This window comes from Lepidochelys kempii, chromosome 4, assembly GCF_965140265.1.
Source record: "Lepidochelys kempii isolate rLepKem1 chromosome 4, rLepKem1.hap2, whole genome shotgun sequence".
Lineage (NCBI taxonomy): Eukaryota > Metazoa > Chordata > Testudines > Cheloniidae > Lepidochelys > Lepidochelys kempii.
Genome location: NC_133259.1, coordinates 91,906,430 through 91,934,171, shown reverse-complemented (window position 1 = coordinate 91,934,171; position 27,742 = coordinate 91,906,430). Strand labels below are relative to the sequence as shown.

Genomic DNA, 27,742 nt, shown 5'->3' with positions numbered 1-27,742 from the left:
AGGAGTACTTGTGGCACCTTTGAGACTAACAAATTTATTTCTGATTGAGCAAGTGTGCTAAAAATAGAGTGTAGCTATGGGCAGTGGCAGGAGGGGCTAAGCTAACTCAAGTGTGTCTCCTCAAACTGGCAATCACACACCCCAGCTCTATTCTCTTCTCATAGACTCAGACTTTAAGACCAGGACCATCATGATCACCTAGCTTGAACTCCTGCACATCTCAGGCCACACCCATTCCTACAATAGGCCCACAACATCTGGCTGAGTTCCTAAAGTCCTCTAATCTTGGTTTTAAAACATCAAGTTACACACAACCCACCATTTACTCTATTTCAAACGAGCAAATGACCCAAGTTCCATGCTGCAGAAGAAGGCAAAACCTGCCCCTGGGTCTCTGGCAATCTGACCTGGGGGGAAATTCTTTCGTGACCCCAAATATGGCAACCAGTTGGACCCTGAGGATGTGGATGAGACTCAGCAGACAGACAGACATCTGGGAAAGAACTCTCTGCAGTAACTCTGAACCCTCCCATCTCCAGCCACTGGAGATATTTGCTAACAGTAGTTGCCGATAGGCCATACGCCGTGGTAGGCAACCTCATCATACCATCAAACTCAGTCTTGAAACAGGTTCAGTGTTTTGCCCCCACTACTCCCTTTGGAAGGCTGATCTAGAACTTCACTCCTCTGATGGCTAGAAACCTTCATCTAATTTCAAGCCTAATCGTGTTGGTGGCCAATTTATATTCATTTGTTCTTGTGCCAACATTGGCCCTTAACTTAAAGAAGTTCTCTCCCTTTTTGGTGTTTATCCCTCTGATGTATTTAAAGAGAGCAATTGTATCTCCCCTCAACCTTTCTTTGTTAGACTAAACAAGCCAAGCTCCTTAAGTCTCCTCTCCTAAGAGAGATTCTCTATTCCTTTGATCATCCTAGTAGCCCTTCTCTGCACCTGTTCCAGTTTGAATTCAGCTTTCTCAAATATGGGACACCAAGTCCTGCTCCCAAAGCCCCAGGGAACCTGAGGGAAGGGGCTTCTACAGGTTGCAAGGGAGAGTGGATAGTGAAGGCTCAGAGGCAGCTTTTCTCACTACAGCTGGTCAGAATATCTGTGGTGAAATAAAGTTTTTCTGTTTTGTTGAAGCTGAAAGTTTTTGGAGGCATCAGTATCAACAGAGTTTTCATCAGCGCAGGGAGTGACAGAGCCTCTCTCTTGAACTGTACTGTCCAGTGATTAGGGCCCTGGGATGTGGGAGACCCAGATTCATGTCCCTGCTCTGCCTGATATAGAGTGATCTGGGATGAAAAATTCTGATTTGAAGTAGGCAGAGCATGGTCTTGAACCTTGGTGTCCCACATTCCCAGGTGATGCCCTAACCACTATGTCACATTCACACCCTGCTGTTTCCTGAATCAAAAAGCTCAGGTTTTGGTTAAAAGATGGACACTTTGCTGGCTTGGAGCCACAATACATAGGGCGTGGGGATGGAGGAGAGCTGAGTAACTTAACAGGGCGGGTAGGGGGAAATGCTCTTGGGAGAGCTATTTTTACTTTGTTTCAGCTGCAGGTTTTAAAATCCAATTTGGACTGTCTTGAGCTAGATGATGAGGCCTGGGCAGATTACTACTGGGATGTTTGATGAAAGAAGTGAGTTTTGAAGAAGGAGAGTGAATATCACCAACTGGCACAGGAAGGGGGGGAAACGGTTTAAGATACCCAGGGAAAAGGTAATGGAGTTGTGAACTCAAGGAGAGAAGGGGGGTATCAAGGTGCACAAAGATAGAGCATAAGATGAGCAAGAGGATATAGTAGGAGATAAAGGCAGAGATGGTGGGAGGAATTAGCAAAAAGCTTGATGTTGAAGATGAGGTATTTATGAAAAAGGAGACTGAAAGCCTCCAAGGGAGAAGAGACGTGATCAGAGTCATTGGAGCTCTCCTTAAGTATACAATGCAGGTGTTTGTTTTCCCTTTGTACAGCCTCAGAAAGGTCTCCAACATACACCTATTTGCAGACTTTTAATGTAGTTAAACTCAAACCTCTTCCCAGTAACACTCCAGACACAGCCACAAGTAGGAGTGGAAGCCTCCTGTGATACTGGAGCAGTCCCTAAACAAGTCCATCCACGATTCCTCCCAGTGAAATAGGAGATCAGGGCATGATCACTTGCTCCCAAGATCTCAAGCAATTTCAAATGGGGGTTGAACTGCTAATACTGCACCTCCCTTCTCCAAGAATGAGTTTTCCCCAAGATTTCTCACTCCCAATGGGTTGGCCCAGGTCCTCTCAACCCAAAGATCTCCTGCACTTCCAGAGAGTGGCTGGCTGAGGGTGCAGGTTGGACTATTATCTGTTTTGTTATCCCTGGCCTCCATTTACTGGCTCCAGGATTTACCCTTAAATCCCCATATCACCACAAGACTGGGTTCCATGTGTCAGATTATTTAATTAAATTCCATATGTAAGAGGGAATAAAGATTCTAAAAATCAATTTCAGCTCCTCTGAATATAAAATTAGGGACTCCTGCAAGTATCTAATGAGTATTAATTAGAGATTGCAATGCACTTTGAAGATATAACAAAATGCTGAAGAGATACAGGTTTCAGAGTAACAGCCGTGTTAGTCTGTATTCGCAAAAAGAAAAGGAGTACTTGTGGCACCTTAGCGACTAACCAATTTATTTGAGCATAAGCTTTCGTGAGCTACAGCTCACTTCATCGGATGTAGCTCACGAAAGCATATGCTCAAATAAATTGGTTAGTCTCTAAGGTGCCACAAGTACTCCTTTTCTTTTTGAAGAGATACAATGCACACAAATTAACAACGTTCATTACTTTTATTATTTCCCTTTAACATTAACAGTAAAAACCCAAAGGTCACATTTGAAACCACTACCACAGACAAGAAAGCAGGTTGTGATCAAGGATAGATTTTAACTTTAGTTAAAAATGAGATCTCTATTAACACATATGTTAACCCTTTATGCTTAATCTGTCCCAGTTTGTATTCAGCTCAAACACTCAGGTTTCCTTTCCCCAACCTGAAGAAGAGCTCTGTGAGGCTTGAAAGCTTGTCTCTCTCACAACAAAAGTTGGTCCAATAAAAGATATTACCTCACCTATCTTGGTTTATCTCCAGTAATAGTCAGACTAGATATGGTCAAGAGCCAAAACCCTACATCCAAAACAACCTCCTCCCTTCCTTCAACTATGCGAGGTATGGAACTCAATCCAAATGTTATGGCTTAAGACCATTCCAACATTTTTTGGTTTGCTAGCAATTCCAGAAAGACAGAAATACAGAAGCTAGCTTGCTTTGGGTAAAATGAAACATGTTTTGTTTTGATTGAGCATTTTAAATATTATTTTAACATTAAAAGAAACTTTAAAGTCAAAAGTTGTTTTAAATCAAAAGAACCAAAACATTTCATTTCAAAAGCGTTGAAACAAAATGTTTTGATTGTGGGGGGAAGAGGAGGAATCTGGGTCTTTTCCCCAAAAATGAACAATTCAGCAAAAACATGAATTCACAAAATGTTCCCAGGGGCACTGAATCTGCATTTTTTGCTGGAAAAAGTTTTGGTGAAAAGAACATGTTGCCCAACTCTAAGTAAAGCTGAAGAGGGCCTGGTAAGGCCAAAGGGGAGGAACAAAATCTAACCTTTACCTCAATTGCCTAGCCCATTGCTGACCCTCGCCTTCCAAGCACACATCTGTAGACGACTAGCTAATGAGTAGCTTTTGTAAAGTTTAAAAAGAAGAACTTAACCATTTATTTGAAAGTTAGACAGTTTCAGTTTGTCACTGGTAGTTCTCATTCAGCTCTTTCCTGCAGATCACTAGCATGCAACTAATGGAGCAATGTCAAGACTAAGGGCATGTCTACGCTTGCCATTTAAAGTGGAAAAAGTCCCTTTTTTGCACAAAAACCATGGGAGCATCTAAACTTGCCAATGACTTTTTGCAGTGAAACTCAGAAGTTTCACCGCAAAAAGAAAACCACCTCCACGAGAGGCGTACAGCTCTTACCGGTGATGCTTTTGCAGTGATGTGCAAGTGAAGACACATTCTTCCTGTTTACAAAGCTTTTAGTCTCCGCAGGATATCCCACAGTGCCTAAGTGACCACTCTGGCCAGCAGCTCTGCTGCCAGGTAAACAGACATCCACTCCTCCCCCTGTAAAGCCCCGGGAACTTTGAAACTCCCCTTCCTGTTTTCTTGGCAAGTGCTCACTTATGATCTGGCCAGGTGACAATGCCTGCTCCACGGAGCAAACAATCCCCTGCTTAGAGCAATGCTGAGCTACAGGAGCTGATCAGTGTTTGGGGAGAGGAGGCTGTAGAGGGACCCAAGATGCCCCACAATCACACACCCCCTTCCCACAAGACCCATCGTCAAAATGGAGAGAGCTGCACTGTGGGATAATTGCCCTCAGTGCACTGCTCTCATCCGCGATGGAAGTGCTGCAAATGTAAACACTCTATGATGTCTGTGGAAGTAAGTGAGTACCCAAACCAGTGCTTTTCTTTCAACAGTTCACTATCACCAATAAAACTGACAGCACAAAAACTCTGCAAAGTGTAGACATCCCTATACAATATCAAGACTCAGAGTTTGACAAACCAAATCCCTGGAGATCTAGCAAAAGTTCTAAGTCTTAACTTTGAAAGGGCCTCTAATCATTTCTGTACTTAATGATCCTAAAACAAGAACAGCAGTGACTTTTTCTAGCACATAGTCCTTCAAAACAAAGACCAGACACTTATGGTAGATTGAAAAGAAAAAGAAAGAAAGAAAAATAGCATACTAAGAAAATAATGGTCTTCTCTAATGCAGACTTTTGATATATGCCAAGAGGGTATCCATGATCCCCATAAAAAAAATTATGTTCCTCAAAAGGAAAATTATGAAAACATTTGTACACCCATCCAAATTCAGGATTATCACCCAAAACATATTCTGGAATGTCCAGGAAACAATCATCTAACAGAAAAGCAGGAATTTTCTGGATTAGGATCCATTTTAGAAGCACTAGATGCAAACTGTACATGGTTGAGAAACAAGATATTTGTCCCCTTACAGATTTAAGACACTTGAGTAATTTGCAATTTTTTGTTTAAGATTATGTTTTTTATTAAAAAGAAAAACATAGTTATGCAACTAATAGCTGCAATTATACAAAATATTTTACCTAATTATTACACTTCCAGATATGCAGCTCTGCTCTCACAAGGAGTGACTGTGCTAGAATTTAAATAAAACAAATGAAAAAGTGGAAGAGGATTAAAGACATGGCCATTGCTTATTTCATCTTTTCTCCAATTCTCCAAGAAAAGTATGGACTGCAAGGTTTTCCCTAGGGCCAGATTTTCAAACTCAGAAACACGAAATTGAACTCCTGTCTTACGCACATAAACACCCATTCATGCGAAGTGGCCATGCACATGTGCAGATCCCAGAGTGTGTGTGCAGACTGGGTCTCTGCAAATATAGGTTTGGTGCCAAATATATGTCTCCAGTTATGCAAGCCTAACTGAAAAAATCTGATCCACTCTGTATTATTGCCATTCAAAACTCAGTCAGTCCCTAGCAAATAATATTTTAATAATATATATTATTTATTTGTATTTCAGCAGCACCTAGGAGCAGCAGTCCTTTACCACTGTGCTAGTTGCTGTACAAACACAGAATAAAAAGGTGGTCCATGTCCCAGAGAGATCACAATCATGTTCTTTTTTGTCTTTAGGGTGCTCTTAGATCACATTTTCAAGCTTTTCTCCACAACCATGAGGACTCTAAGTGTACCTCTTTTTAAAATGAAAACTTAGATTTTCACCTAATCATCTGCCTCCAGGAGCTGGGGATTTAAGAAAAAAACCAATATGGCACGATTTGTGATAAAACATGTTGCCAGCTCTCTCATTATGTCAAATATGACAAAAGAGTGCTAATAAGTACTGTAGTTTCATTTGTGGAGGGCTTGATTAGCCCCTGGGTTACAACTGTTTTATTTAACTCATATGGCCTAGGCCAAAGCCCACTGAAATCTATTGGAGTCTTCCTTGACTTCAGTGGATTTTGCTTTTAACACTTCACTGTGAGCCCAATGCAATCAATAAAAATTATTCAAACTCCAGTGAAATTACACACCAGTTGCAAGGTTATTGACTTTCCTAAATACAGCTCTCAAATAAAGATGAAAATAAATCTTTAGTAGGGGGCTGGAGTGAAAATTTCTACTTTAATTCAATTCCCTTTCTGTCCAGATAAGATATGTCAGTGTTTTAATTTGGTGTGTAAAGTGTCTTGTAACAGTTTACACCTAACCCCTGAAAGATATATTTGGAGGACACAATTTTAGAGTAACAATTCAAAGTGAAAGGAAGTACAGTAACATTCCTTCCAATTAGTGACAGCCTCCCAGGAAGTGGTGTTGCAATGGCTGAGCAGGGGCTCAGAATACAAAATTTCAAGGGTGCTCCTAAATGTTCCTGCTTAGGCATCTACACCATTACCTTTCTACTCTTGCATTAGCCTTGCCAGTATTTTCTTTATCTATGATGTATAAGATGAATTATGAATGAGTTGTGAATTTTTCAGATCTTGGCACATGGGAAAGTCCACATGTCATCCTACATATGATCTCATTATTGTAGTTTATGCAGGGATTAATTGACAAGCATTGTTGAAGTAATAAGGAAGATATGGTACATTTATCTATCTATCATGCTTCACTGTGCAGACTATGGGCCCTGACCCTTTACTGACACAGCTAGCCCTTGCTCCCAAGAATAGTTCTATTGACTTCAGTGGGATCATTCATGTGGTTAAGTGTTTGCATGACTGGACCTTTCAGTGGCATCATTCAACTATGGTGTCAGTGAACTTGGGGATCAGATTTGGGGATAAACCAATGACTACAATTGACTACAAAATGACTACAATTTCTGTTGGGTACTAAGGAACGTTTGAAATTTTGTACTAAGTGTTTTCTGAGCCTCTGGGTTTACTTTTTTTTTTTTTTTTAGACTTTAAATGCTGCGTAGTTTCTAATTAATCTTGCTTTGGGGTTGGAGAGGACTAACAAAACTAGAATGTTTGGCCACCAGCCCTCCCATCCTCCAGCTTCTCTCAGATTGTGCTTTACTTTTAGGCACTTGATTCCATAAAGTAGGGAATAGACTTTTCTGAGAAGAATGTCCATGTATAAACATGGTAACAGGGGTCAGATGCAGCAATGACTTTTATAAACAATTATCTTATTCCACGCCAATGCAGCTGATTGATTTGACTCGTATATTAACTTTTCATGTCCCTGTTTACATTTGACAAGAAATGTATTCCTCCTATGAAAGTTATTGGGTGTATGAGAACTGATGAGAAACTCAAAATGAATCCTTCAACCCAAACAACTTCTTTCAGCATTTCAATATGCCAAAAATTTTTGAAACATTTTCATTCAGCTTGATCTGGAAAAAATAGATATCTTTTGGACAAGCAACAAAACCAAATGTTTAGTCATTCACACAGCCCTACTCACCAAATACTTGCCCCAAATCTACCTGACTGCTGGTTATTTTGACTTTGTTCATTATGACACCAATGACTGGTTCAGGACAGCAACATTACTTAAAGATAATTAAAACAGTTTTCACAAGTTTTTGACAAGTGGCTTTGGATTAATGCTTATTCCACACCTTGAAAATATATTTTTTTAAAAATAAAGTTGTCTGGCATTGCAGGTGAGAAATATACGGACTAGAAACCCAGAGGGGAATGGGAAGGAAACAAAAGGCACATGAAGGGTGGCTTAGGATACAAGAAATGGGATTAGACACTGGCTCCTAAACTCTACTGGTTCATGAACCACCTTCTTAAAAAATTGTTGTGAAGTGAATGAATTGAACATCAAGCTCACAGACCCAGTTTGGGAACCCCTGGATTAGAGGTTACACTTTATATTAAGGTTCTATTTCTAAAGAGTTTATAAAAGGATAATAAATGATTAACAGACATTTTACTAAATGGTAAATCTATAGTGATAGATAGTTACAGAACCCAACAGGTTTTATGCACCAGTGGCTTACAAACATCTATAAGAACTTCTACTGATGCATTTATAACCATCTGTAACACATTACACAAAACTTTCAAAAGCGCTTAAGTGACTTAGGAACCTACATCCCATTTCCCCACCTGTTAGTGAGACAGGATCCTAAATCACTTAGTCTGAAAATTCTGTACCGTGCTTATAACAGCCATTATTCATTTATTAATCCTTTATAAGCTATTTATAACTGTACTTTTCATATAATGTGACCAGACAAGAGATACTGAGGGTAGTTGATTTTGTAACCATATATTATAAAAATATTTGATCCGGCAAACTTCAATTAACACCAAGCATATGTGCAGCACATAGAAGTAAATGGGAATACTCACAGTGCATAAAGTTCAGCAGAGTCATGTTTTCAGGATCAAGGCCTATTATCAATCCTGGGGTTCTGGTGGCTATGAACAAAGTGCCCAGGCTTTGCTTTTGTAATGTATGATGTCACCAGATTCTCTGGAATTAAAGCCTTATATGAGGCATATATAGGTAAAGGATGCTGTTTTTATATTGTAAACCACATGTATCATTTTCTCTTATGCAAAGTACTCTATTGAGGAAGGAACAATCAGTTGCACACATACAAAATGGGGAGTGACTGCCTAGGAAGGAGTACTGCGGAAAGGGATCTGGGAGTCATAGTGGATCACAAGCTAAATATAAGTCAACAGTAGAACACTGTTGCAAAAAAAGCGAACATCATTCTGGTATGTATTAGCAGGAGTGTTGTAAGCAAGACATGAGAAATAATTCTTCTGTTCTACTCCACACTGATTTAGGCCTCAACTGGAGTATTGTGTCCAGTTCTGGGCACCATATTTCAGGAAAATTGTGGACAAATTGGAGAAAGTCCAGAGAAGAGCCACAAAAATTATTAAAGACCTAGAAAACATGACCTATGAGGGAAGATTGAAAAAACTGATTTTGTTTAGTCTGGAGAAGAGAAGACTGAGAGGGGACATGATAATAGTTTTCAAGTATATAACAGGTTGTTACAAGGAGGAGGGAGAAAAATTGTTCGTAACCTCTGAGGATAGGAGAGGCAGCAATGGGCTTAAATTGCAGCAAGGGAGGTTTAAGTTGGACATTAGGAAAAACTTCCTGTCAGGGTGGTTAAGCACTGGAATAAATTGCCTAGGGAGACTGTGGAATCTCCATGATTGGAGATTTTTTAAGAGCAGGTGAGACAAGCACCTGTCAGGAATGGTCTAGATAATACTTTGTCTTGCCATGAATGCAGGGGATTGGACTAGATGACCTCTTGAGGTCCCTTCCAGTCCTATGATTCTAAAATTCTGCGTTTCTTGTAATAATTTTGCCAACAAGTTGTCCTTCTGAAACCCAAGCATAAAACAGGTTGTCTTAGACTTACATTTTAAACAGAAAAATTAAGCAGTTATTTCCAGAGATGAATCCTTGGCCTGATTCTGATCTCACGGCAGCGTGATGGAGTTACTCCAGAGTCAATGTGTACAGCTGATACAAGATCAGGAAGAGCAACTTTTCCCCTTGGTGTAAAAGTTCACTTTCAAACTGCAGTTCAGGCTGAGTTTTTACAGTGTGCACAAGAGACTTTTAAAAAACAAAAACGCTCGTCTTCCCCAGTTCATACCCTTATTCACATTTATAATTTATACTATGTTGGTTGAAAGAGGTGGCAAGAACACATTAAAATTTTATTCCTTCTTCTCCAAGTGGGACAAGACTTTTCATGACAGGATTTGTATCATTTAGCTCTGGGTCCTCTCTATATTTAATCGTTCATGCTATGTTAAACATTGCTTCTTTTTCCTCTATAGAGAGCTCTGAAGAATAGACAACAGCTTTTTGGCAATGCTATTGTGGTGAAATGCTCTGACCAAGTATTAAGCAATAGCTACACTTCATGTTACTGCCTCTGTGTTTATTTTAACCCCGGTAGTCTACACTGCAATTACACAGCCCTGCAGCCCAAGCCAGCTGGCACAGGCCAGCTGCAGGTTTTTAATTGCAATGTAGACATATCCATAGTAAGAGAGAGTCCCAGAGCTTGCCGTCTAAATAGAAACAGCAGACAAAGGGTGTAAGGGGAAATCAATCCAACTTTTACACACACAACTAATTCCATTGAAGATAACAGGACTAGTCACATGTGTAAATGTCCACAGCACCTTGCCACAATTCAGTATTGTCATGAGAGTTGCCTGTTCAATGAGATTTTTAGGGATAATTTTTCTGCCTACAAAAGTCTTGCAGCTTGTCCTTTTCTTTTGTCTGATTGAGAAATACAAAAATTACATAGTTCTAATACAGTCTATTAAGCAGTACAATCTCCCTAAAGACAACTTGGGAAATTCTATGGAAAAATCAATTAAAACTATATCATAATACATGTTGCTTCATGCAGAGAAATTTGGTATTATGGTAATACCTAGAGTCTTCAGTACGGTAGAAGACTCTAGGTATTACCAGAAGGCATTGTACAAAATCCATAAGAGACAGTCCCTTCCCTGAAGAGTTTACCATCTACAGACAACACAGACAAGAGGGGGTGAGGGAACAGAAGAGGAAATAGGCACAGACACATGAAGGCATTTGACCAAAGTCATCCAGCAGGTCACTGACAGAGCTGGCAATGGAACCCAGGTCTCCAGACTCCCAATCCAGTGCCATTAGAACACACAACCTCCCAAGAATGGTTTTGCACAGAATCTCACATGCAGTATCCGATTCTTCTTCCACTGAAGTCAATGAAACCAGTATCAGTCCCAAACAACATTTTTCACAAGTCATCACAAACTCTGTACCATAGCAGTTCCCACATATTAGCTACTCATAAGACAATTCATACTTGTCTGTTATGCTAGCAGCTGTTTCCTTTGGAGGTAAGAGAAAATTGGTTATATTTATATTGGTCTTAGGTTTGGTAAAAACTTGTTTTCAGAAACCTAAGTATTGGGCCCAATTTCAGTTGACAATAAACTAAAACCAACAGAGCTCAGAGTGTATTTTCTGTCCTACTAACTCAACTAGACACCTATTGCAAGGATGAAATATGAAAAAAGGATGAAAAGGATACAAAAATTTCTGTATTATTGAATGCCTCAGTGTATACTGAATTAGCCATTTCCTGCCAGGGCTGGCATCACCGATGTCCCAGACCAGGAAAAACTGAAAGTCATCAACCTGAATAGCTTTCCATTCAAATGGGAGCACCTTCGAGCAATGGGACCACTGCAGCCTACAAGAAAACCAGTTCCACCCAGGTTGCCTGCCAGAGGCTGAAGCAGTGGAAAATTCCTAACAAAAAAAAGAAACAACCCATTTTAAAAGTGTATTGAACTAAACAGGAAGAAGGCCTTCTTATTCTGGAATAAAAGTATCCAACATGGAGTTAATCAGAAACAAGTCCATGTGTATACAAGCCCTCCAAACTGACACTTAACAACACAGTCTCTGGGAGATTGAGAGAACACAAAGGGGACATCTCTCTGAGCTGGAAAACGTTTTGACTGCTGAATCCAAACAAGCTGAGGGGAGGTTGATGCAGGAATCAGAGGGGGCTTCATGATCAGGAAGAGAAGACTGAGCCAGAGAAGTGAGATCCAAAAGAGAGGACCTGGGACCCCTGAGGGCACTGACCAAAACCCATAGAATGTTCAAGAATGGTGAGGACTCTGAGGGAGGGAATTACATACTGGCATTTCTGATTTTTCCTAGATCAATGTATCTCCTGTGCTTTGTCTATGAGTAATTAATTATTGATTTAGAAATTCCTCTGCAAAGTGTGTGTCTTACTTCAACTGTCATGTTCCCAGAAGGGTTAAAATATAAATCAGAGTACCCAGGGGGGTGGAGCTTTGGTGACGGTGTATGGAGGGTCGCATGGGTCCTGGAGCCCATTACTTAGAAGTGACACCAGACAAGCTCTGTGCCCAGAAAGTATGTCTGAGAGGCCAGAGGCTGGAGCCTGTCAGAACCAGAGGAGTGTAGAAACACATAGATCCAGCACAAAAGTCCAAACACAGCTGCTTGGTGAGCAGCCACAAGGGGGAGCTCAGCCAGGACTTACTATTTTCTTGCCATTTTTGATTTTGTTTCTTTTTCCCTCTGATTCACTAACTGTTTTTCAAATTCTTAAAGTGGTTCATGAATCATTCAGCCTCAGTAGAAATGAATAATAATAAGCCCATTTTCATTGTGTTCAGTATGCAACTAATTACCTGAAAATGACTGCCTGGTATTGCATCAAGGATTGTCTCATTAGCATTCAGTGCTCCTGTTATAGCAGAAAGGAGGAAAGAAAAGAAGAGAAAAAAGGGGAGTAGAGAGCACAAAATCATTTTTTTACTGTGCTTTGGGCTGCTCATTAACCCTTTCCCACAAATACACCAAATGGTATGTACGATACCGTGTCTTGCAGGAGGCATGATAGAGGTTGCAGAATGAATGGTGTAGAGAAAGTAAGTCCAATGCTCTATTTACTTTCTCTCAAATTACAAGAGCAAGAGGAAATGCAATGAAAATTAAGGGCACCACATTTAAATCCCACATAAGGAGATATGGGTAAAAAAAAATAACTTTTGAAATTCACTGCCATAAGTTACCACTGAAGCCAAGAATTTGGTTTATGCAGCAGAGGAAACCTACCTATTAAGCAGTCTCTTGCAAGCTCCATTCAAGGTCCAAATACAGTAATAATATAGTGTCTTACCACAAAAACTGCACAATATTGCTATTTCTTTATTTGTATTACAGTCGTGCTTAGAAGCCTCCATTAGGGATTGGATCCCACTGTGTTAGGCACTGTACATGCATAGAATGAAAAGATGGTCCTTGCCCAAAAGAGTTAATTCTGCTTTACAGAGTAATTGTATAAAAAAGTTGCTCAGTGGAACATTTAAGGCTTATAGAATAATTGACCAACAACCATTATATCAGTTTTACAGTGGATTAGTTGCATTAACATAAAATCCTTGAAACTATGGAGTAAACTGGCATTAAAAATGTACTACTATTTATACGATGGGATTTTCAAAAGTGCTTAAGTGACTTAGGAGCACAAGCCCCGTCGTCAGTCAATGGGACATGTGCTCCCCTTGTCACTTAGGTGCTTTTGAAAATCCAACCTTATAATCATAAGAAAGCAAGTTGGCCACTATAGTGCTATGATCATTGTGCCATCCAGGAAATCTTGTATTGATGTCTATGGGTTGTGCAATCTTTCTGAATCAATCAATCTACTGCAAATGAGCTAAATTAAGGCTGATTAACTGGGAACAAAAGAAATACTGTTTGGAATCTTCATAAAAAAGCATTTAACTGGACTAACACTAATATATGCAGTTATGTATAGAATTAAGTAGGAAAGAATGAATACCTTTTACTGTGCATTTTCAATGAGTCCTTTGGCATAAGGTTTCTCTGCCACAAGGATGATATAAACTAGCTCCTATCTTCACTGAAGTCCTTGACCACCACAATAAACACCACCCTATTAAGAGAAGCAATTCAGTTTAATACGCAAAATCATGTGGCTCCCAAAACCAGCCTTCCAGAAAGAATGCAATTTGTTCAGAGCATATATTTGCATTGTATCTGAAACAGATAATCTGAAATATTCCAATGTATTGTGATGGTCTGACTCACATAACAATGCTATCTGCAATTAGTCCTTAAGCATAGAGTTTAAAACCATGTATATATATAATTTTTATAACTAAGAAACATTAAACACACTGCGGCACTAAGGTATGCAGCATATTGATAGTTGTAGCAGATTATTGTCCAATTCCAGACAGTACTTAAATTGTTGCTTAATTTACAGCACACCAGTAGTAAATTTCTGTATGTCTTCCTAGGTACTTCCATGGCACTTGTCACCACCGTATCTGAGTGCTTCAAAATTATTCATGAATCTTATTCTCACAATAAGCATGTTAGGTAGAGAGCTATTATACCCATTTTACAGATATTAAGGGTAAAATTTTCACAAGTACCTAAATCTCATTTTCAAAAGCGATGTAGGCATTTAAGAGCTAAAGTCTCACTGAAAGTCAATAGGACTTAGGCTACTAATTCACATGGGGTAATATTTTCAAAAACACCAACTGTCTTGCCCAAGGCCAGACAGGAAGTCTATGAGCAAGTTTAGGATTTGAACCCCAATTTCCTGGTTTAGCGCAGTGATTTATCCTGCCTCCCATTGACAATACTCCCATTGGCTTCATGTGCTGAAAATTAAATACCTGCTTAAGTTCTCTGCAGGCCTAACCAAAGTCCAGAAAGAGAGCTGGTTCCCCTACAATCATAAAAATGATACCACCAAATATACTCTGAAAGTAAATTACTGAATCACAACCCAAATGACAAACACTACGGACAGACAAATGATACATCAATGTTTTATTTGCTTAAAGAAAATGTAGACATAGACAATCCCATCTTTTCATACTACTTGCCAGAGAGATTTGGCAACACAAAAAGGGACAACTCGAGTGCTTTCATTTCACTGCTACCTTTTGATCTTTTCCCATTTCAATTCTGTGCCAATTTCATGTTTGGTAGCTCTTAGAAACATCTCTCCCCAGCTTAGAGATAAGAATTCATCCTTTCTGAACTACCAAACCATAAAAGTGAAAAATGGTAAAGGCCTCCTAAATCATCCACTACACATCTCTATATGTGCAGGATTGTTCCCTCCAGTAGAATCACTACTGTTTTGTCTAGTCTCATTTTCAATGCCACAATCACTTCTCTAGGACTGCTTTAATTAGTAAGAAGCAGAATCTAGCCCATATTGTGGCTATTATCACAGAGAACAGTTGTTTGGAGGAGAACATGATATCTTTATGTTATAGTACATCATCTTTTGATAGCATAACTCCATTTTGGAGAGGTCTAGTCTATTTATCATAGATAAATGATGGAGTGATTTATGAAAGTATATGCTAGTTCACCATCTATTATTTAAAACTCTTCCTTCACTAATGTCATAAATATAAAGGGAAGGGTAACCACCTTTCTGTATACAGTGCTATAAAATCCCTCCTGCCCAGAGGCAAAACCCTTCCACCTGTAAAGGGTTAAGAAGCTAAGATAACCTCGCTGGCACCTGACCCAAAATGACCAATGAGGGACAAGATACTTTCAAATCTGGACCGGGTAGGGGTGGTGAGAACAAAGGGTTCTGTCTGTCTGTGTGATGCTTTTGCTGGGAACAGATCAGGAATGCAACCTTACAACTCCGGTAAAGTTAGTACGTAATCTAGCTAGAAAATACGGTAGATTTTCTTTTGTTTAATGGCTGGTAAAATAAGCTGTGCTGGAGGGAATATGTATTCCTGTTTTTGTGTCTTTTTGTAACTTAAGGTTTTGCCTAGAGGGATTCTCTAGGTTTTGAATCTGATTACCCTGTAAGGTTTTTACCATCTTGATTTTACAGAGTTGATTCTTTTACCTTTTCTTTAATTAAAATTCTTCTTTTAAGAACCTGATTGATTTTTTATTGCTCTTAAGATCCAAGGGTTTGGGTCTGTGTTCACCTGTACCAATTGGTGAGGATTATTATCAAGCCTTCCCCGGGAAAGGGGGTGTAGGGCTTGGGGGGATATTTTGGGGGAAGACGTCTCCAAGTGGTCTCTTTCCCTGTTCTTTGTTTAAAACGCTTGGTGGTAGCAGCATATTGTTCAAGGACAAGATAACGTTTGTACCTTGGGGAAGTTTTTAACCTAAACTGGTAAGAATAAGCTTAGGGGGTCTTTCATGCAGGTACCCACATCTGTACCCTGGAGTTCAGAGTGTGGAAGGAACCTTGACAACTAATATTTAAAGCTTGGATGAAAATTGTTATAGAAGTGTTAAACATAAATGTACAATAACGGTAAGTAAAGATAGATCAGAAAGTTTTCATTTTAGGCGATACGCAATACATAGGTTATAAAGAAAAACATTTATAATATAAATTTGAAGAGACCTTAACTGCCAATCTTAAAATGAGACACCCAAATAGAATTTTCACTAAAACATCAGAGCTTCTCTTATGTGTTGAGCTGCAATTTTCAGTAGGAATTTTGCTATTGTATTTTAATATTCGATAAATTCTCTTAATGGAATATATGGTTACCAAACATACAGAATAGCGAATAATATGTAACTGTAAGACACAAAGAGCCTGGTGATGTGGCTAGTGGGTGTAAAAGAAGCTGCCCATTAAAACAGTAAAATATTTGGTCACAGATACCATACCAGGGACTTTTTCCATGAACCCATCTTTTTTCCTTCTTATAGGATCACAACTACAGCTGCTTGCATGATGGATCTACGTAGATACCCTCTGGATGAACAAAACTGCACACTAGAAATTGAAAGCTGTAAGTTGTGGGAGGGAGAGGGTTGACCACAATGCATCTTTGAATTGAAAATAATTCATTGGCTAAGTAAAGTCTATAGTTGGTCTACAACAGAATTCACAGCCCTATTATATTCTTATCAGTTTGGTTTGTGTATAGAAACTATATAAATGCATAATAAAATGAATTGAGTAAGATGAGCCACATTTAATTCACATTATTTTGCTGTTCCAAGACTATCAAATTTCTGTGAAGGTCTCTTGCCTAAAGGAGGGAGTGCTGTGTAATGGTTAGATCAGAGTCCTGAGTCAGATCTTTTGCCTTCTCCATCACCTACTCACCATAGTATCTTATCTTGGGAAAGTCACCTCACCTCAATTTATTCATCTGAAAAAGTAACACTAATATTAGCATTTGCAAAGCACTTTTAGAACCTCAGATGAAAGACACTATAAAAATGAGGTCCTGGATTCTATATCATTAAAGCCAATGGGAGCTTTGCCATTGACTTCAATGAGCATAGTTTCAAGCTCTGTAAGATTAAATTCTTCTTTCTCGTATCTTAATAGTTCTCTACAGATAGGAGACTCACAAAAACTCTATGGTGAGATTTAATGAATGGTGCTTGTATACTCAACGTTGTCTAAGTCAATCCATTGTCTTCATAAAACACATTATCTCAACATATCTGATTAAAAACTTCCAAAGCAGAATATCTCAAATAGGACATTGCAGCAGTTTCTATGAAATAGTTCCAGTAGTCATATTATAACTTTTGTAAATTGACTGTAGTAATGTGTTAACCTCTTACTGTAACTAGTATTTGTTTCTACTTTTTTGTGAAACTCCCAGTGAGTGTCATAATACAGTAACTTTAACTGGAAACTTCCTTCATAACCCGCAAAGCTGCACATTATGATTGGCAGCTCTGCTACTTCAGACTTTGCAGTCCCAGCTCGCCATCTTTCTGGCACAAAACGCCATAATGACAGCTGCAGCGGCACAGGAGTGAGCAAACAGAGCTGTAAACAGGGGAGTTTGAAAGGGGAGTTTGTATTGCGGTGCTCGTTGGGGGTTTGTTTTTGCTGTGGGTGGTGGTGTTTTGGTGTGGTTTGTGTTTCCCAGATTAACAGGATTTAGGTGGGAAGGCTATGACAGATACAGAGGCAGGAGTGGGAGTGACCCATGTAGTGGAAGACACAATGAAGATGACTGGATGTGGAAGCTGCAGTATGATCCTGGAGGGGGTACCTGGAAAGATTTTCGTCTGCATGAAGTGCCATCTCATAGAGCTGATGGAAGGAAAGATCCGAGGATTGGAGATGCAGGTAGAAAGTCTGATTGAGTTTAGAAGGGGCTTCGAGTGGATTATGGAGCAAAGACATGAGGAGGCGGAAGAGAAAAGCTCAGACTTGCAGATAGAAGCAGGACTGAAGAATTCTGAGGGGAGACTGCTGGGTGAAGAAAATGGACAGTGGAAGCATATGACTAAGAGAACCAGGCAGAGGAAAAGACGGGCTACTGAAGGAGAAATAGAACTCAAGAACAGGTTTGCAGAGTTGGAAAATGAAGAAGGGGCTCAGCAGGTGGTCACTGAAGGTGGAAGGGCAAGGAAGAAGAGAAGAGCGGCTAGTCCTATAGGAAAAGGGGAAGAGTCAATTGAGACTACACCAAATATGAGCCCCAGGAGGATACAGGATGGGTTGAGGAGGATTACAATGGAGAATAGGAATGGAAAGAACCTGTAGCCAGAGGGAACAGGGGATAGACCGGAGAATTGCACCGTCACCAGGAAAAGGCAGGTCTTTGTGATTGGGGACTCCTTACTGAGAAGAATGGACAGACCTGTAACCAGAGCTGATCCAGAGAATAGAAGGGTGTGCTGCTTTCCAGGTGCTAAGATACGGGATGTGGACCTCAGGTTGAAAAGAATCCTAAAGGGAGCGGGAAAGAATCCACTGATCGTCCTTCATGTGGGAACAAATGATACTGGTAGATTCTCGCTGGAACATATCAAGGGAGACTATGCCAGGCTGGGGAAGGAAGACACTTAAGGAAATCGAGGTTCAGGTGATCTTCAGTGGGATTCTGCCTGTTCCTAGAGAAGGGCAACAAAGATGTGACAAGATCATGACTATCAACAGATGGCTCAGGCAGTGGTGGGCTGTAAGGAGGGCTTTGAGATGTATGACCACTGGGAGGCATTCATGGACAGAGGATAGTTCTCTCGGGATGGACTTCATCTGAGTAGGGAAGGAAATAGACTTCAAGGATGGAGGCTGGCACAACTGATTAAGAGAGCTTTAAACTAGGAATCTGGGGGAGATGGTTGGGAGATGTCCAGGTAATCTCCACGCTGGATTTTAGCATTGAGAGGGAACAAAACAAAGTAAGAAAAGATACAACCGTGGGTAGGAGAATGGACATAAGGAGGAAGGGCAGTGTGGATACCAGTGTAATAGATCATACTGGCTGCAGAATGTCCGTGCCTAATCGGGTAAAGAATGTGAGCAAGGCCAAACAGCAAAAATTAAGATGTTTGTACACCAATGCGAGGAGCCTAGGTAACAAAATGGAGGAACTAGAGCTACTGGTGCAGGAAGTGAAGCCAGATATTATAGGGATAACAGAAACATGATGGAATAGTCGTCATGACTGGACTACAGGTATTGAAGGGTATGTGCTGTTTAGGAAAGACCGAAATAAAGGTAAAGGTGGTGGAGTAGCATTGTATATCAATCATGAGGTAGAATGTAAAGAAATAAGAAGCAATGGAATGGATAAGACAGAGTCCGTCTGGGAAAAAATCACATTGGGAAAGAAAACTACTAGAGCCTCCCCTGTGATAGTGCTTGGGGTGTGCTATAGACCGCCGGGATCTAATTTGGATATAGATAGAGCCCTCTTTAGTGTTTTTAATGAAGCAAATAAGAATGGAAACTGCGTGATCATGGGAGACTTTAACTTCCCAGATATAGACTGGAGGACAAGTGCTAGTAATAGTAATAGGACTCAGATTTTCCTAGATGCAATAGCTGATGGATTCCTTCATCAAGTGGTTTCTGAACCAACAAGAGGGGATTCCATTTTAGATTTGTTTTGGTGAGTAGTGAGGACCTCATAGAAGAAATGGTTGTAGAGACAACCTTGGTTCAAGTGATCATGAGCTAATTTAGTTCAAACTGAACGGAAGGATAAACAAACATAAATCTGCGACTAGGGTTTTTGATTTCAAAAGAGCTGACTTTCAAAAATTAAGGAAAGTAGTTAGGGAAGTGGATTGGACTGAAGAACGTATGGATCTAAAGGCAGAGGAGGCCTGGGATTATTTGAAGTCAAAGCTACAGAAGCTATCAGAAGTATGCATCCCAAGAAAGGAAAAAAAATTCATAGGCAGGAGTTGTAGACCAAGCTGGATGAGCAAGCATCTTGGAGAGGTGATTAAGAAAAAAGCAGAAAGCATACAGGGAGTGGAAGATGGGAGAGATCAGCAAGGAAAGCTACCTTATTGAGGTCAGAACATGTAGGGATAAAGTGAGACAGGCTAAAAGCCAAGTAGAGTTGGACCTTGCAAAGGGAATTAAAACCAACAGTAGAAGGTTCTATAGCCATATAAATAAGAAGAAAACAAAGAAAGAAGAAGTGGGACAGCTAAACACTGAGGATGGAGTGGAGGTTAAGGATAATCTAGGCATGGCCCAATATCGAAACAAATACTTTGCCTCAGTCTTTAATGAGGCTAATGAGAATCTTAGGGATAATGGTAGCATGACAAATGGGAATGAGGATATGGAGGTAGATATTACCATATCTGAGGTAGAAACGAAACTCGAACAGCTTAATGGGACTAAATCGGGGGGCCCAGATAATCTTCATCCAAGAATATTAAAGGAATTGGCACATGAAATTGCAAGCCCATTAGCAAGAATTTTTAATGAATCTGTAAACTCAGGGGTTGTACCGTATGATTGGAGAATTGCTAACATAGTTCATATTTTTAAGAAAGGGAAAAAAAGCGATCCGGGTAACTACAGGCCTGTTAGTTTGACATCTGTAGTATGCAAGGTCTTGGAAAAAATGTTGAAGGAGAAAGTAGATAAGGACATTGAGGTCAATGGTAAATGGAACAAAATACAACATGGTTTTACAAAAGGTAGATCGTGCCAAACCAACGTAATCTCCTTCTTTGAGAAAGTAACAGATTTTTTAGGCAAAGGAAATGCAGTGGATCTAATTTACCTAGATTTCAGTAAGGCATTTGATATGGTGCCACATGGGGAATTATTAGTTAAATTGGAAAACATGGGGATCAATATGAAAATTGAAAGGTGGATAAAGAATTGGTTAAAGGGGAGACTACAGTGGGTCATACTGAAAGGTGACCTGTCAGGCTGGAGGGAGGTTACCAGTGGAGTTCCTCAGGGATCGGTTTTGGGACCAATCTTATTTAATCTTTTTATTACTGACCTCGGCACAAAAAGTGGGTGTGCGCTAATAAAGTTTGTGGATGATACAAAGCTGGGCGGTATTGCCAATTTAGAGAAGGACCGGGATATCACAGAGGAGGATCTGTATGACCTTGTAAACTGGAGTAATAGTAATAGGATGAAATTTAATAGGAGAAGTGTAAGGTTATGTATTTAGGGATTAATAACAAGAATTTTAGTTATAAGCTGGGGACGCATCAATTAGAAGTAACAGAGGAGGAGAAGGACCTTGGAGTATTGGTTGACCACAGGATGACTATGAGCCGCTAATGTGATATGGCCATGATAAAAGCTAATGCGGTCTTGGGATGCATCAGGCGAGGTATTTCCAGTAGAGATAAGGAGGTGTTAGTACCGTTATACAAGGCACTGGTGAGACCTCATCTGGAATACTGTGTGCAGTTCTGGACTCCCATGTTTAAGAAGGATGAATTCAAACTGGAACAGGTACAGAGAAGGGCTACAAGGATAATCCAAGGAATGGAAAACCTGTCTTATGAAAGGAGACTCAAGGAGCTTGGCTTGTTTAGCCTAAATAAAAGAAAGTTGAGGGGAGATATGATTGCTCTCTATAAATATATCAGAAGGATAAATACCAGAGAGGGAAAGGAATTATTTAAGATCAGTACCAATGTGGACACAAGAACAAATGGATATAAACTGGCCATCGGGAAGTTTAGACTTGAAATTAGATGAAGGTTTCTAACCATCAGAGGAGTGAAGTTCTGGAATAGTCTTCCAAGGGAAGCAGTGGGGGCAAAAGACCTATCTGGCTTCAAGAATAAACTCGATAAGTTTATGGAGGAGATGGTATGATGGGATAACATGATTTTGGCAATTAATTGATCTTTAACTATTCATGGTAAATAGGCCCAATGGCCTGTGACGGGATGTTAGATGGGGTGGGATCTGAGTTACTACAGAGAATTCTTTCCTGGGCATCTGGCCAGTGAATCTTGCCCACATGCTCAGGGTTCAGCTGATTGCCATATCTGGGATCGGGAAGGAATTTTCCTCCAGGGCAGATTGGAAGAGGCCCTGGGGGTTTTTCGCCTTCCTCTGTAACATGGGGCATGGGTCACTTGCTGGAGGATTCTCTGCACCTTGAAGTCTTTAAACCATGATTTGAGCACTTCAATAGCTCAGACATAGGTGAGAGGTTTTTCGCAGGAGTGGGTGGGTGAGATTCTGTCGCTTGCATTGTGCAGGAGGTCAGACTAGATGATCATAATGGTCCCTTCTGACCTTAATATCTATGAATCTATAATGCCACTTGCTGCTGGGCTCATCTCCTGGTTTGCAATTAAAAAGCCCTGCAGTCAGTACATTTGGAGAACAATTCCCCCCTGGACTCTCAATAAAGGGTCACCTTATCTGCAATAACTTTTCCCCACTACTAGCACTGAGAGTTAATATAAATATCTACAATACATAATAATTAAAATTAACAGAGACATGAGCTCCCCAGTCTGCTTTGCTAGGGGAGCACTTGAATAATCAAGCCTAGTCAAGCCTAGTCATTAGCATTAATTACTAGAGTTGATCAACAAATATAAAAACTTCTTTGTAAACAGTCTAAGGAATTAGAAACCAGTTTGTGACTTGGTCTGTTCATACTTCTTCATTATTTACTGTTTGAGAGCCTTCATACAACTGAAGCTTTGTTTGGTTTGAATGCTCATGACAATGAATTTTAGTTATGCAGCTGAGATCTGTGTAATCAAGAAACAAAATAAATATTAGTCAGAATATGGTGATAAAGATTAATTCAAATCTAATCAGGAAACAGACAATACCAGGTTTTGTCTGTCACTGGTTGCTTAACTCTTAACTAGAGAATGTCAAATAATCTACTGAACACTTGCTGTGGATAACTCAGAGCTTCAGCGTGTTTATAGTATTTGCTAAGCAGTTTCAAATTGACAAAATCTTTAAAAACTGATCTGTTACAGAAAAAGGGAAAAATAGATTGAATACATTATTTTTAGTCAGTAGGTAGACCAGCTCTACTAAAAATTAAGAGAGTGATTTTCAAAAGGCACTGCAAGACCTAACTCCTTCTGAAAGCCAATGTGTTCAGATACAACAGTGCTGTTTGTGCCTTCGAAAATCTCCCTCAGAAATGTCTCTCTATCATTATAATAGTTTCTCCTTGGTGTACTGTCTCAGATATACTAACCTTTTAAAATAATGGATATAGTGTCTCTAAATAAATTATAAGAACTCAACATTATAGGCAGTGCACCTGAAAATATGGGTATATGATCTAAAAAAATAAAAATTATGCCAAAAGTTAGGCTCCATAATCCATGTTTTAATTTTGGCAATTAAATAAGTAGCCTGATTTTCAAAACTGCTGAGCACTCAATTGCTCATATTAACTTCACTGGGAACTGCTGGCCTCCCTCACTTTTCAAAATCAGGGGCTAATAATTAGTCACTTTTTTAAATCTTAGAACAAAGACTTATCATTTTCATAATCTTATTCCAGTGTTAAAAAAATCACTAAACAACAGTCCCAATGGGATTACATGGGAAGTCCGAGAAGAATCTGATTCTTGAATTTAAGGGTTGTTGGGAAATCAAACTTCAAACAGCATTAAGCAAATTGAAATAGCCTGAGTACCAATGAACTGCGGCATTCACCACCATGTAGAAATCCAGAGCTGACCCACAGCATTTTGGCACCTGAGGCGGGAAACTTAAATGACACCCCCATGCTCCCTCGCTTGGGCCAAAACTTTGAAAGGTCTCAATTCTGCCTTCTTCCTGTTCTACTCCTCTCATGGTACTGCTCTACTACTTACCCCAATAAAGGAGAACTAACAACTGAAAATGCCTTGTTCAAAAATTTTAAGTAACACTTAACTTTCAATGCCTGAACAGCAAATGTAACTTTTCTTGTCTGCATAGTAAACACTGGCATTTTTATCTGTTTGAATAATCAAAGTGATGCTTTCTGTGCCTTCTTGGATGTAAAGATTTGAACTGCTTCCTGCTGAAGGTCCACAGTCTGGCCAGCTCATGCTCTGTTGAGATGGTTGCAAGGCCGACCAGCCTCTCCTGTGTCACTGTGGAGCATAGATGTGTTTTTATTAACTTCAGCTTGGAGAAGCTGTGTTCTCCGCTGGCAACTGTTACAGGAAGTGTTAGAAGTATGCACAGAGCAACAAAAGCATTTGGAAAGAGGGTGGTCATCTTATTTGTGCACATATATCCAGAACAGCCTTTGGAGTTGATCCTGCTGAAATGTATCTTGAAAGGACTTTCGGTTCATCACCTAAATCACTCGCATCAATGTCGCGCATGTCATCATGTGTCAACACTGTCTCTAGTGCCTTGCATTGCTGGTGTAGGTCTTCTTCAGGTATAGTGAGGAGTTTTGGAATATCATAAAACATCCCAAATAAACTGCTGTGTTCCTTGAGCTGCATGAAACGTTCTTCAACAGACTGTATTGCACAATCTAGCACCTGGTTAAAGAATTCAATTTTGCATTGTTGTTTGGGGTCTCTAATGGGATTATCCTGTGCCTCGTAATCCAAATGTCTTCTTCTTTGGTGACTCTTGTATTCTTGAATGGGTGGAAAAATAGCTTCAGTGTGAAGTTCCTCTGCCAACTTCTGTGCACTCTTCAGAACATTTTGAAATCCCTCATCTGACCGGTAAGCTGTAGGTATGACTTTGCTTTGTCCAGTTGTTCCATTGCTCCAGATATATCAAGGTCAACACTTTGGAGTCTCTTGCTTACAATATTTATTTCAAACAGTATGTCATGTCACAACACTAAGCCACAAAGAAATATGAAGTTATGTATGTTTCTGGTGATTCCATTTTCCTCTGCCACTGTTTTCCCATGAACAGTTCCTGTCATAGCATTATCCGCCATAATGGCAACTATGGCATCATCTATCTTCCCAATTTGGTATTTGATAGGCTTTATCGCCTCCACTCAACTTTCCCATTGTGTGGCACTCAGTGGTTTCAGTGTCAGAGAGGATGCTCCCAGATGTTACTTCAAAATTTGCCATCGATGAGTTGACGCAGAGAAAAATACAAAGATGCTCTGAATTACATTAAAAAATTCAGCAGCCTCACTAGAAGCTGATGCTGCATCACTGACCACCAAAAATGCTTGAGGGTTTAACTCCCAGATCCACGTCTGCACTCCTCTGTTCTTTCCTCTCATGTTGGCACCATTATCGTAGCCCTGACCTCTCATGTCAGCTATCGCAATTCCCGTATCTTCCAGCTTTTTAAGAAGCACATTTGTCATACCAGCTCCTGTAGTATCACCAATGTAATTCTAGAAAATGTAGTAAATTCTAGAAAATGCTCTCTGACAGTCACCATTGCAGGGACTTTTCATTAGGTTCTGTTGTTGTTGTTACAAAGTGCACCATTAGAGGCATTTGTTCCGTATGGTTTATGTCAGGTGTGCAATCCAGAATAACAGATTAATATCTTGCTGACTTCAGATCTGCCACAATCTTCTGTTTGACTTTTGTTGCCAGTAACTGTATGATCTCATTTTGAATGGTTTTTCCAAGGTAGTGGTGTGTGTACATTTCTTGGGTGGTGACTTCTTAGATGTTCCTGGAGTACAGCATCAAACTCAGCCATCAGCTCCACAGTTTTAAGGAATTTTCCATTGTTTGGCACATACAGCTGATCTGAAGTGCCACGCAGTGCTAGGTTTTGAGTAGCAAGCAGTCTCACAATGGCAATGAGCCTTTTCAGAACATTTTGCCAGTAAAGAGACTCTGATGCAATCTTCTCTTGATGGTGATCACCTATGGTGGCCTTTAACCTTAGTCTCATCTCAAGCTCTTTCCACCTCTGGAAATCTCTCTGGTGATTTGCTGCCGTCTTATGGCATGCCAGATTTCTAGCCAGATTTTTCCAGTCCTTTGTTCCTGTAGAACCCAATGTGACTGGAACATTAGACTGGAAGAATTTGCAACAAAAACAGTATGCAGCATTCTGGGTTTTTGAGTACATAAGCCATGGCCTCTCCACTTTGTCACCATAGGGAATTTCACACCAGTAATGTGTTGGATGGAAACTTCTATTTTCATTGTTTTGGGGAAACATGAAGTTTTTCACTTGCTGTGGCCCAAGCAGTACAAGGAAGTCCCTCAGGCTACTGCTCAAGTGGGTCCACAGTCCTGGATCATCTAGACTTAAGGAACTAAACTCAGCAGCAGCTGTTTCTTGTGCCTCCAACACACTCTTCTCTGATCTACACTTTTCTTCAGGAATGTGCATGGTTACGTCCTTTTGAGATGGAGATATGGATGCTGCAGTAGCTGCCAAGTCACCTGCACTCTGACTAACTGGAAGATCAGACATCTCCTCACCACTCACATCCCTCACTGGGGCCGGAAGGCTCACCATGAACATTTGTGTCTATGTAGCTCAGGAGAGCTCCTTCCTGCTTAGATAGAAAAGCTTCCTTTGTTTTCTTTCTTCTTCTGAATGATGCCCCAGAGGGGCATTTTCTTCTTTCACTCATGACTGCTGTTCTGTGCCAGTTATAGTTGTTCTCAACATTCAATTGAAGGGGACAAATAAGCAGGCTGGTAGCAAGGCCTGAGTGAGGGAAGATATCAACATCTTAAGGGCCTACCTGTCTCCTACTACTTCAGTTGACTGCCTGTTCTCCTCAAGTGGGTTCAGGGAAGCAGCAGGAAACAGGAAGCTCCCTGAGAAGCTGGCGTTAATCAGGCCAGGCTTCTGGGGGTGCTAGAGAGGTATATAAGAGGCTCCTCCTCCTCTCTCTCCCTGCAGCTCCTGCTGCTTTCTGTTATTCCCTCTCACCTTTTCTCCTGCCTTCCTGTTATGTCTCTTGTGCCCTCCTTCCTCCAGCACAGCACTCCACCATCTCTGTGCATCTAGAGCAGAGAGAATACATATGCACTGTTAGGGGGCTTATTCCTTCACACACTTACTTCCCTGGTCCTTCTCGCACGAACAGAGAGCAACAATACCCAAAGTCCAAAGGTTCAAACAATTCAATGTTTATTGGGGTGAACTTCCAGCAAGCATGATTCCAGTTTCCTTCCTTAGTGTCCCCCTTCCCAGCTCTGACACCACAGAGCCTTACACCTGTGTCCCTGTTCCCATTCCTGCCCTTAGTCAAACATGATTCCAATTTCCCCACCCCCATTCCCATTTCCCCCTTTAGCAAAACATGATTCCAATTTCCCCACCCCGATTCCCTGTTCCCATTTCCCCCACACACACCCACACTCCCGCTTCCTGATTGACTGCAGACTATATAGTAAAATTTGAGTTCTGCTTAGCTATACCTTAACCAATCATTTTACTGAAATTTAACTAACCAATCCTAACATATTGTAACATGATTATGTAACCAGTTATATCCCACCACCTTAATTACTTTACACCCAGCAAAATTAATTATACAGCAGACAGAAACAATCACAGAACCAGCAGAGATTATACAGACAAACAATAGCAAAGTGGGAACTATAATGACAAAACAATACAGAAGTGAGGATTTCACATCCCAGCTATTGATAAGTGAGTTCTTGCCAGACAGGATGCTATCAAACTAAGTTTTCTTTTACATTTTCTAGGCATTTCCCTTTCTCTGGAGGCAATAGGCATTATCAGGACAGGATTGTATTCCTAACAGCCCACTAGCACCTTCTTTCAATGTGACTAGTTTGGAACGTGAGGATGTGACTGGTTGCTTCCCAGCTTATGGCTGCCTCTGTTGCTTAGCCAAAAGCCTTAGCCTAAGCACAGGGCCTCAGACTGTCACAGTAAGAGAAGGACCTTACACTGG

The 27,742-nt window shown here is 40.3% G+C and overlaps 1 protein-coding gene across 3 annotated transcripts in view; it reads left to right on the top strand.

Moving 5' to 3' along the window:
* Positions 1-27,742, top strand: part of GABRB1 (gamma-aminobutyric acid type A receptor subunit beta1) — a 261,371-nt gene that overhangs the window by 191,783 nt on the left and 41,846 nt on the right. For all 3 annotated transcript variants that reach the window (XM_073342125.1, XM_073342127.1, XM_073342128.1), the window contains one exon: positions 16,380-16,462. In XM_073342125.1, the coding sequence (XP_073198226.1) occupies positions 16,380-16,462 (83 nt within the window). The remainder of the gene's footprint in view (positions 1-16,379; positions 16,463-27,742) is intronic.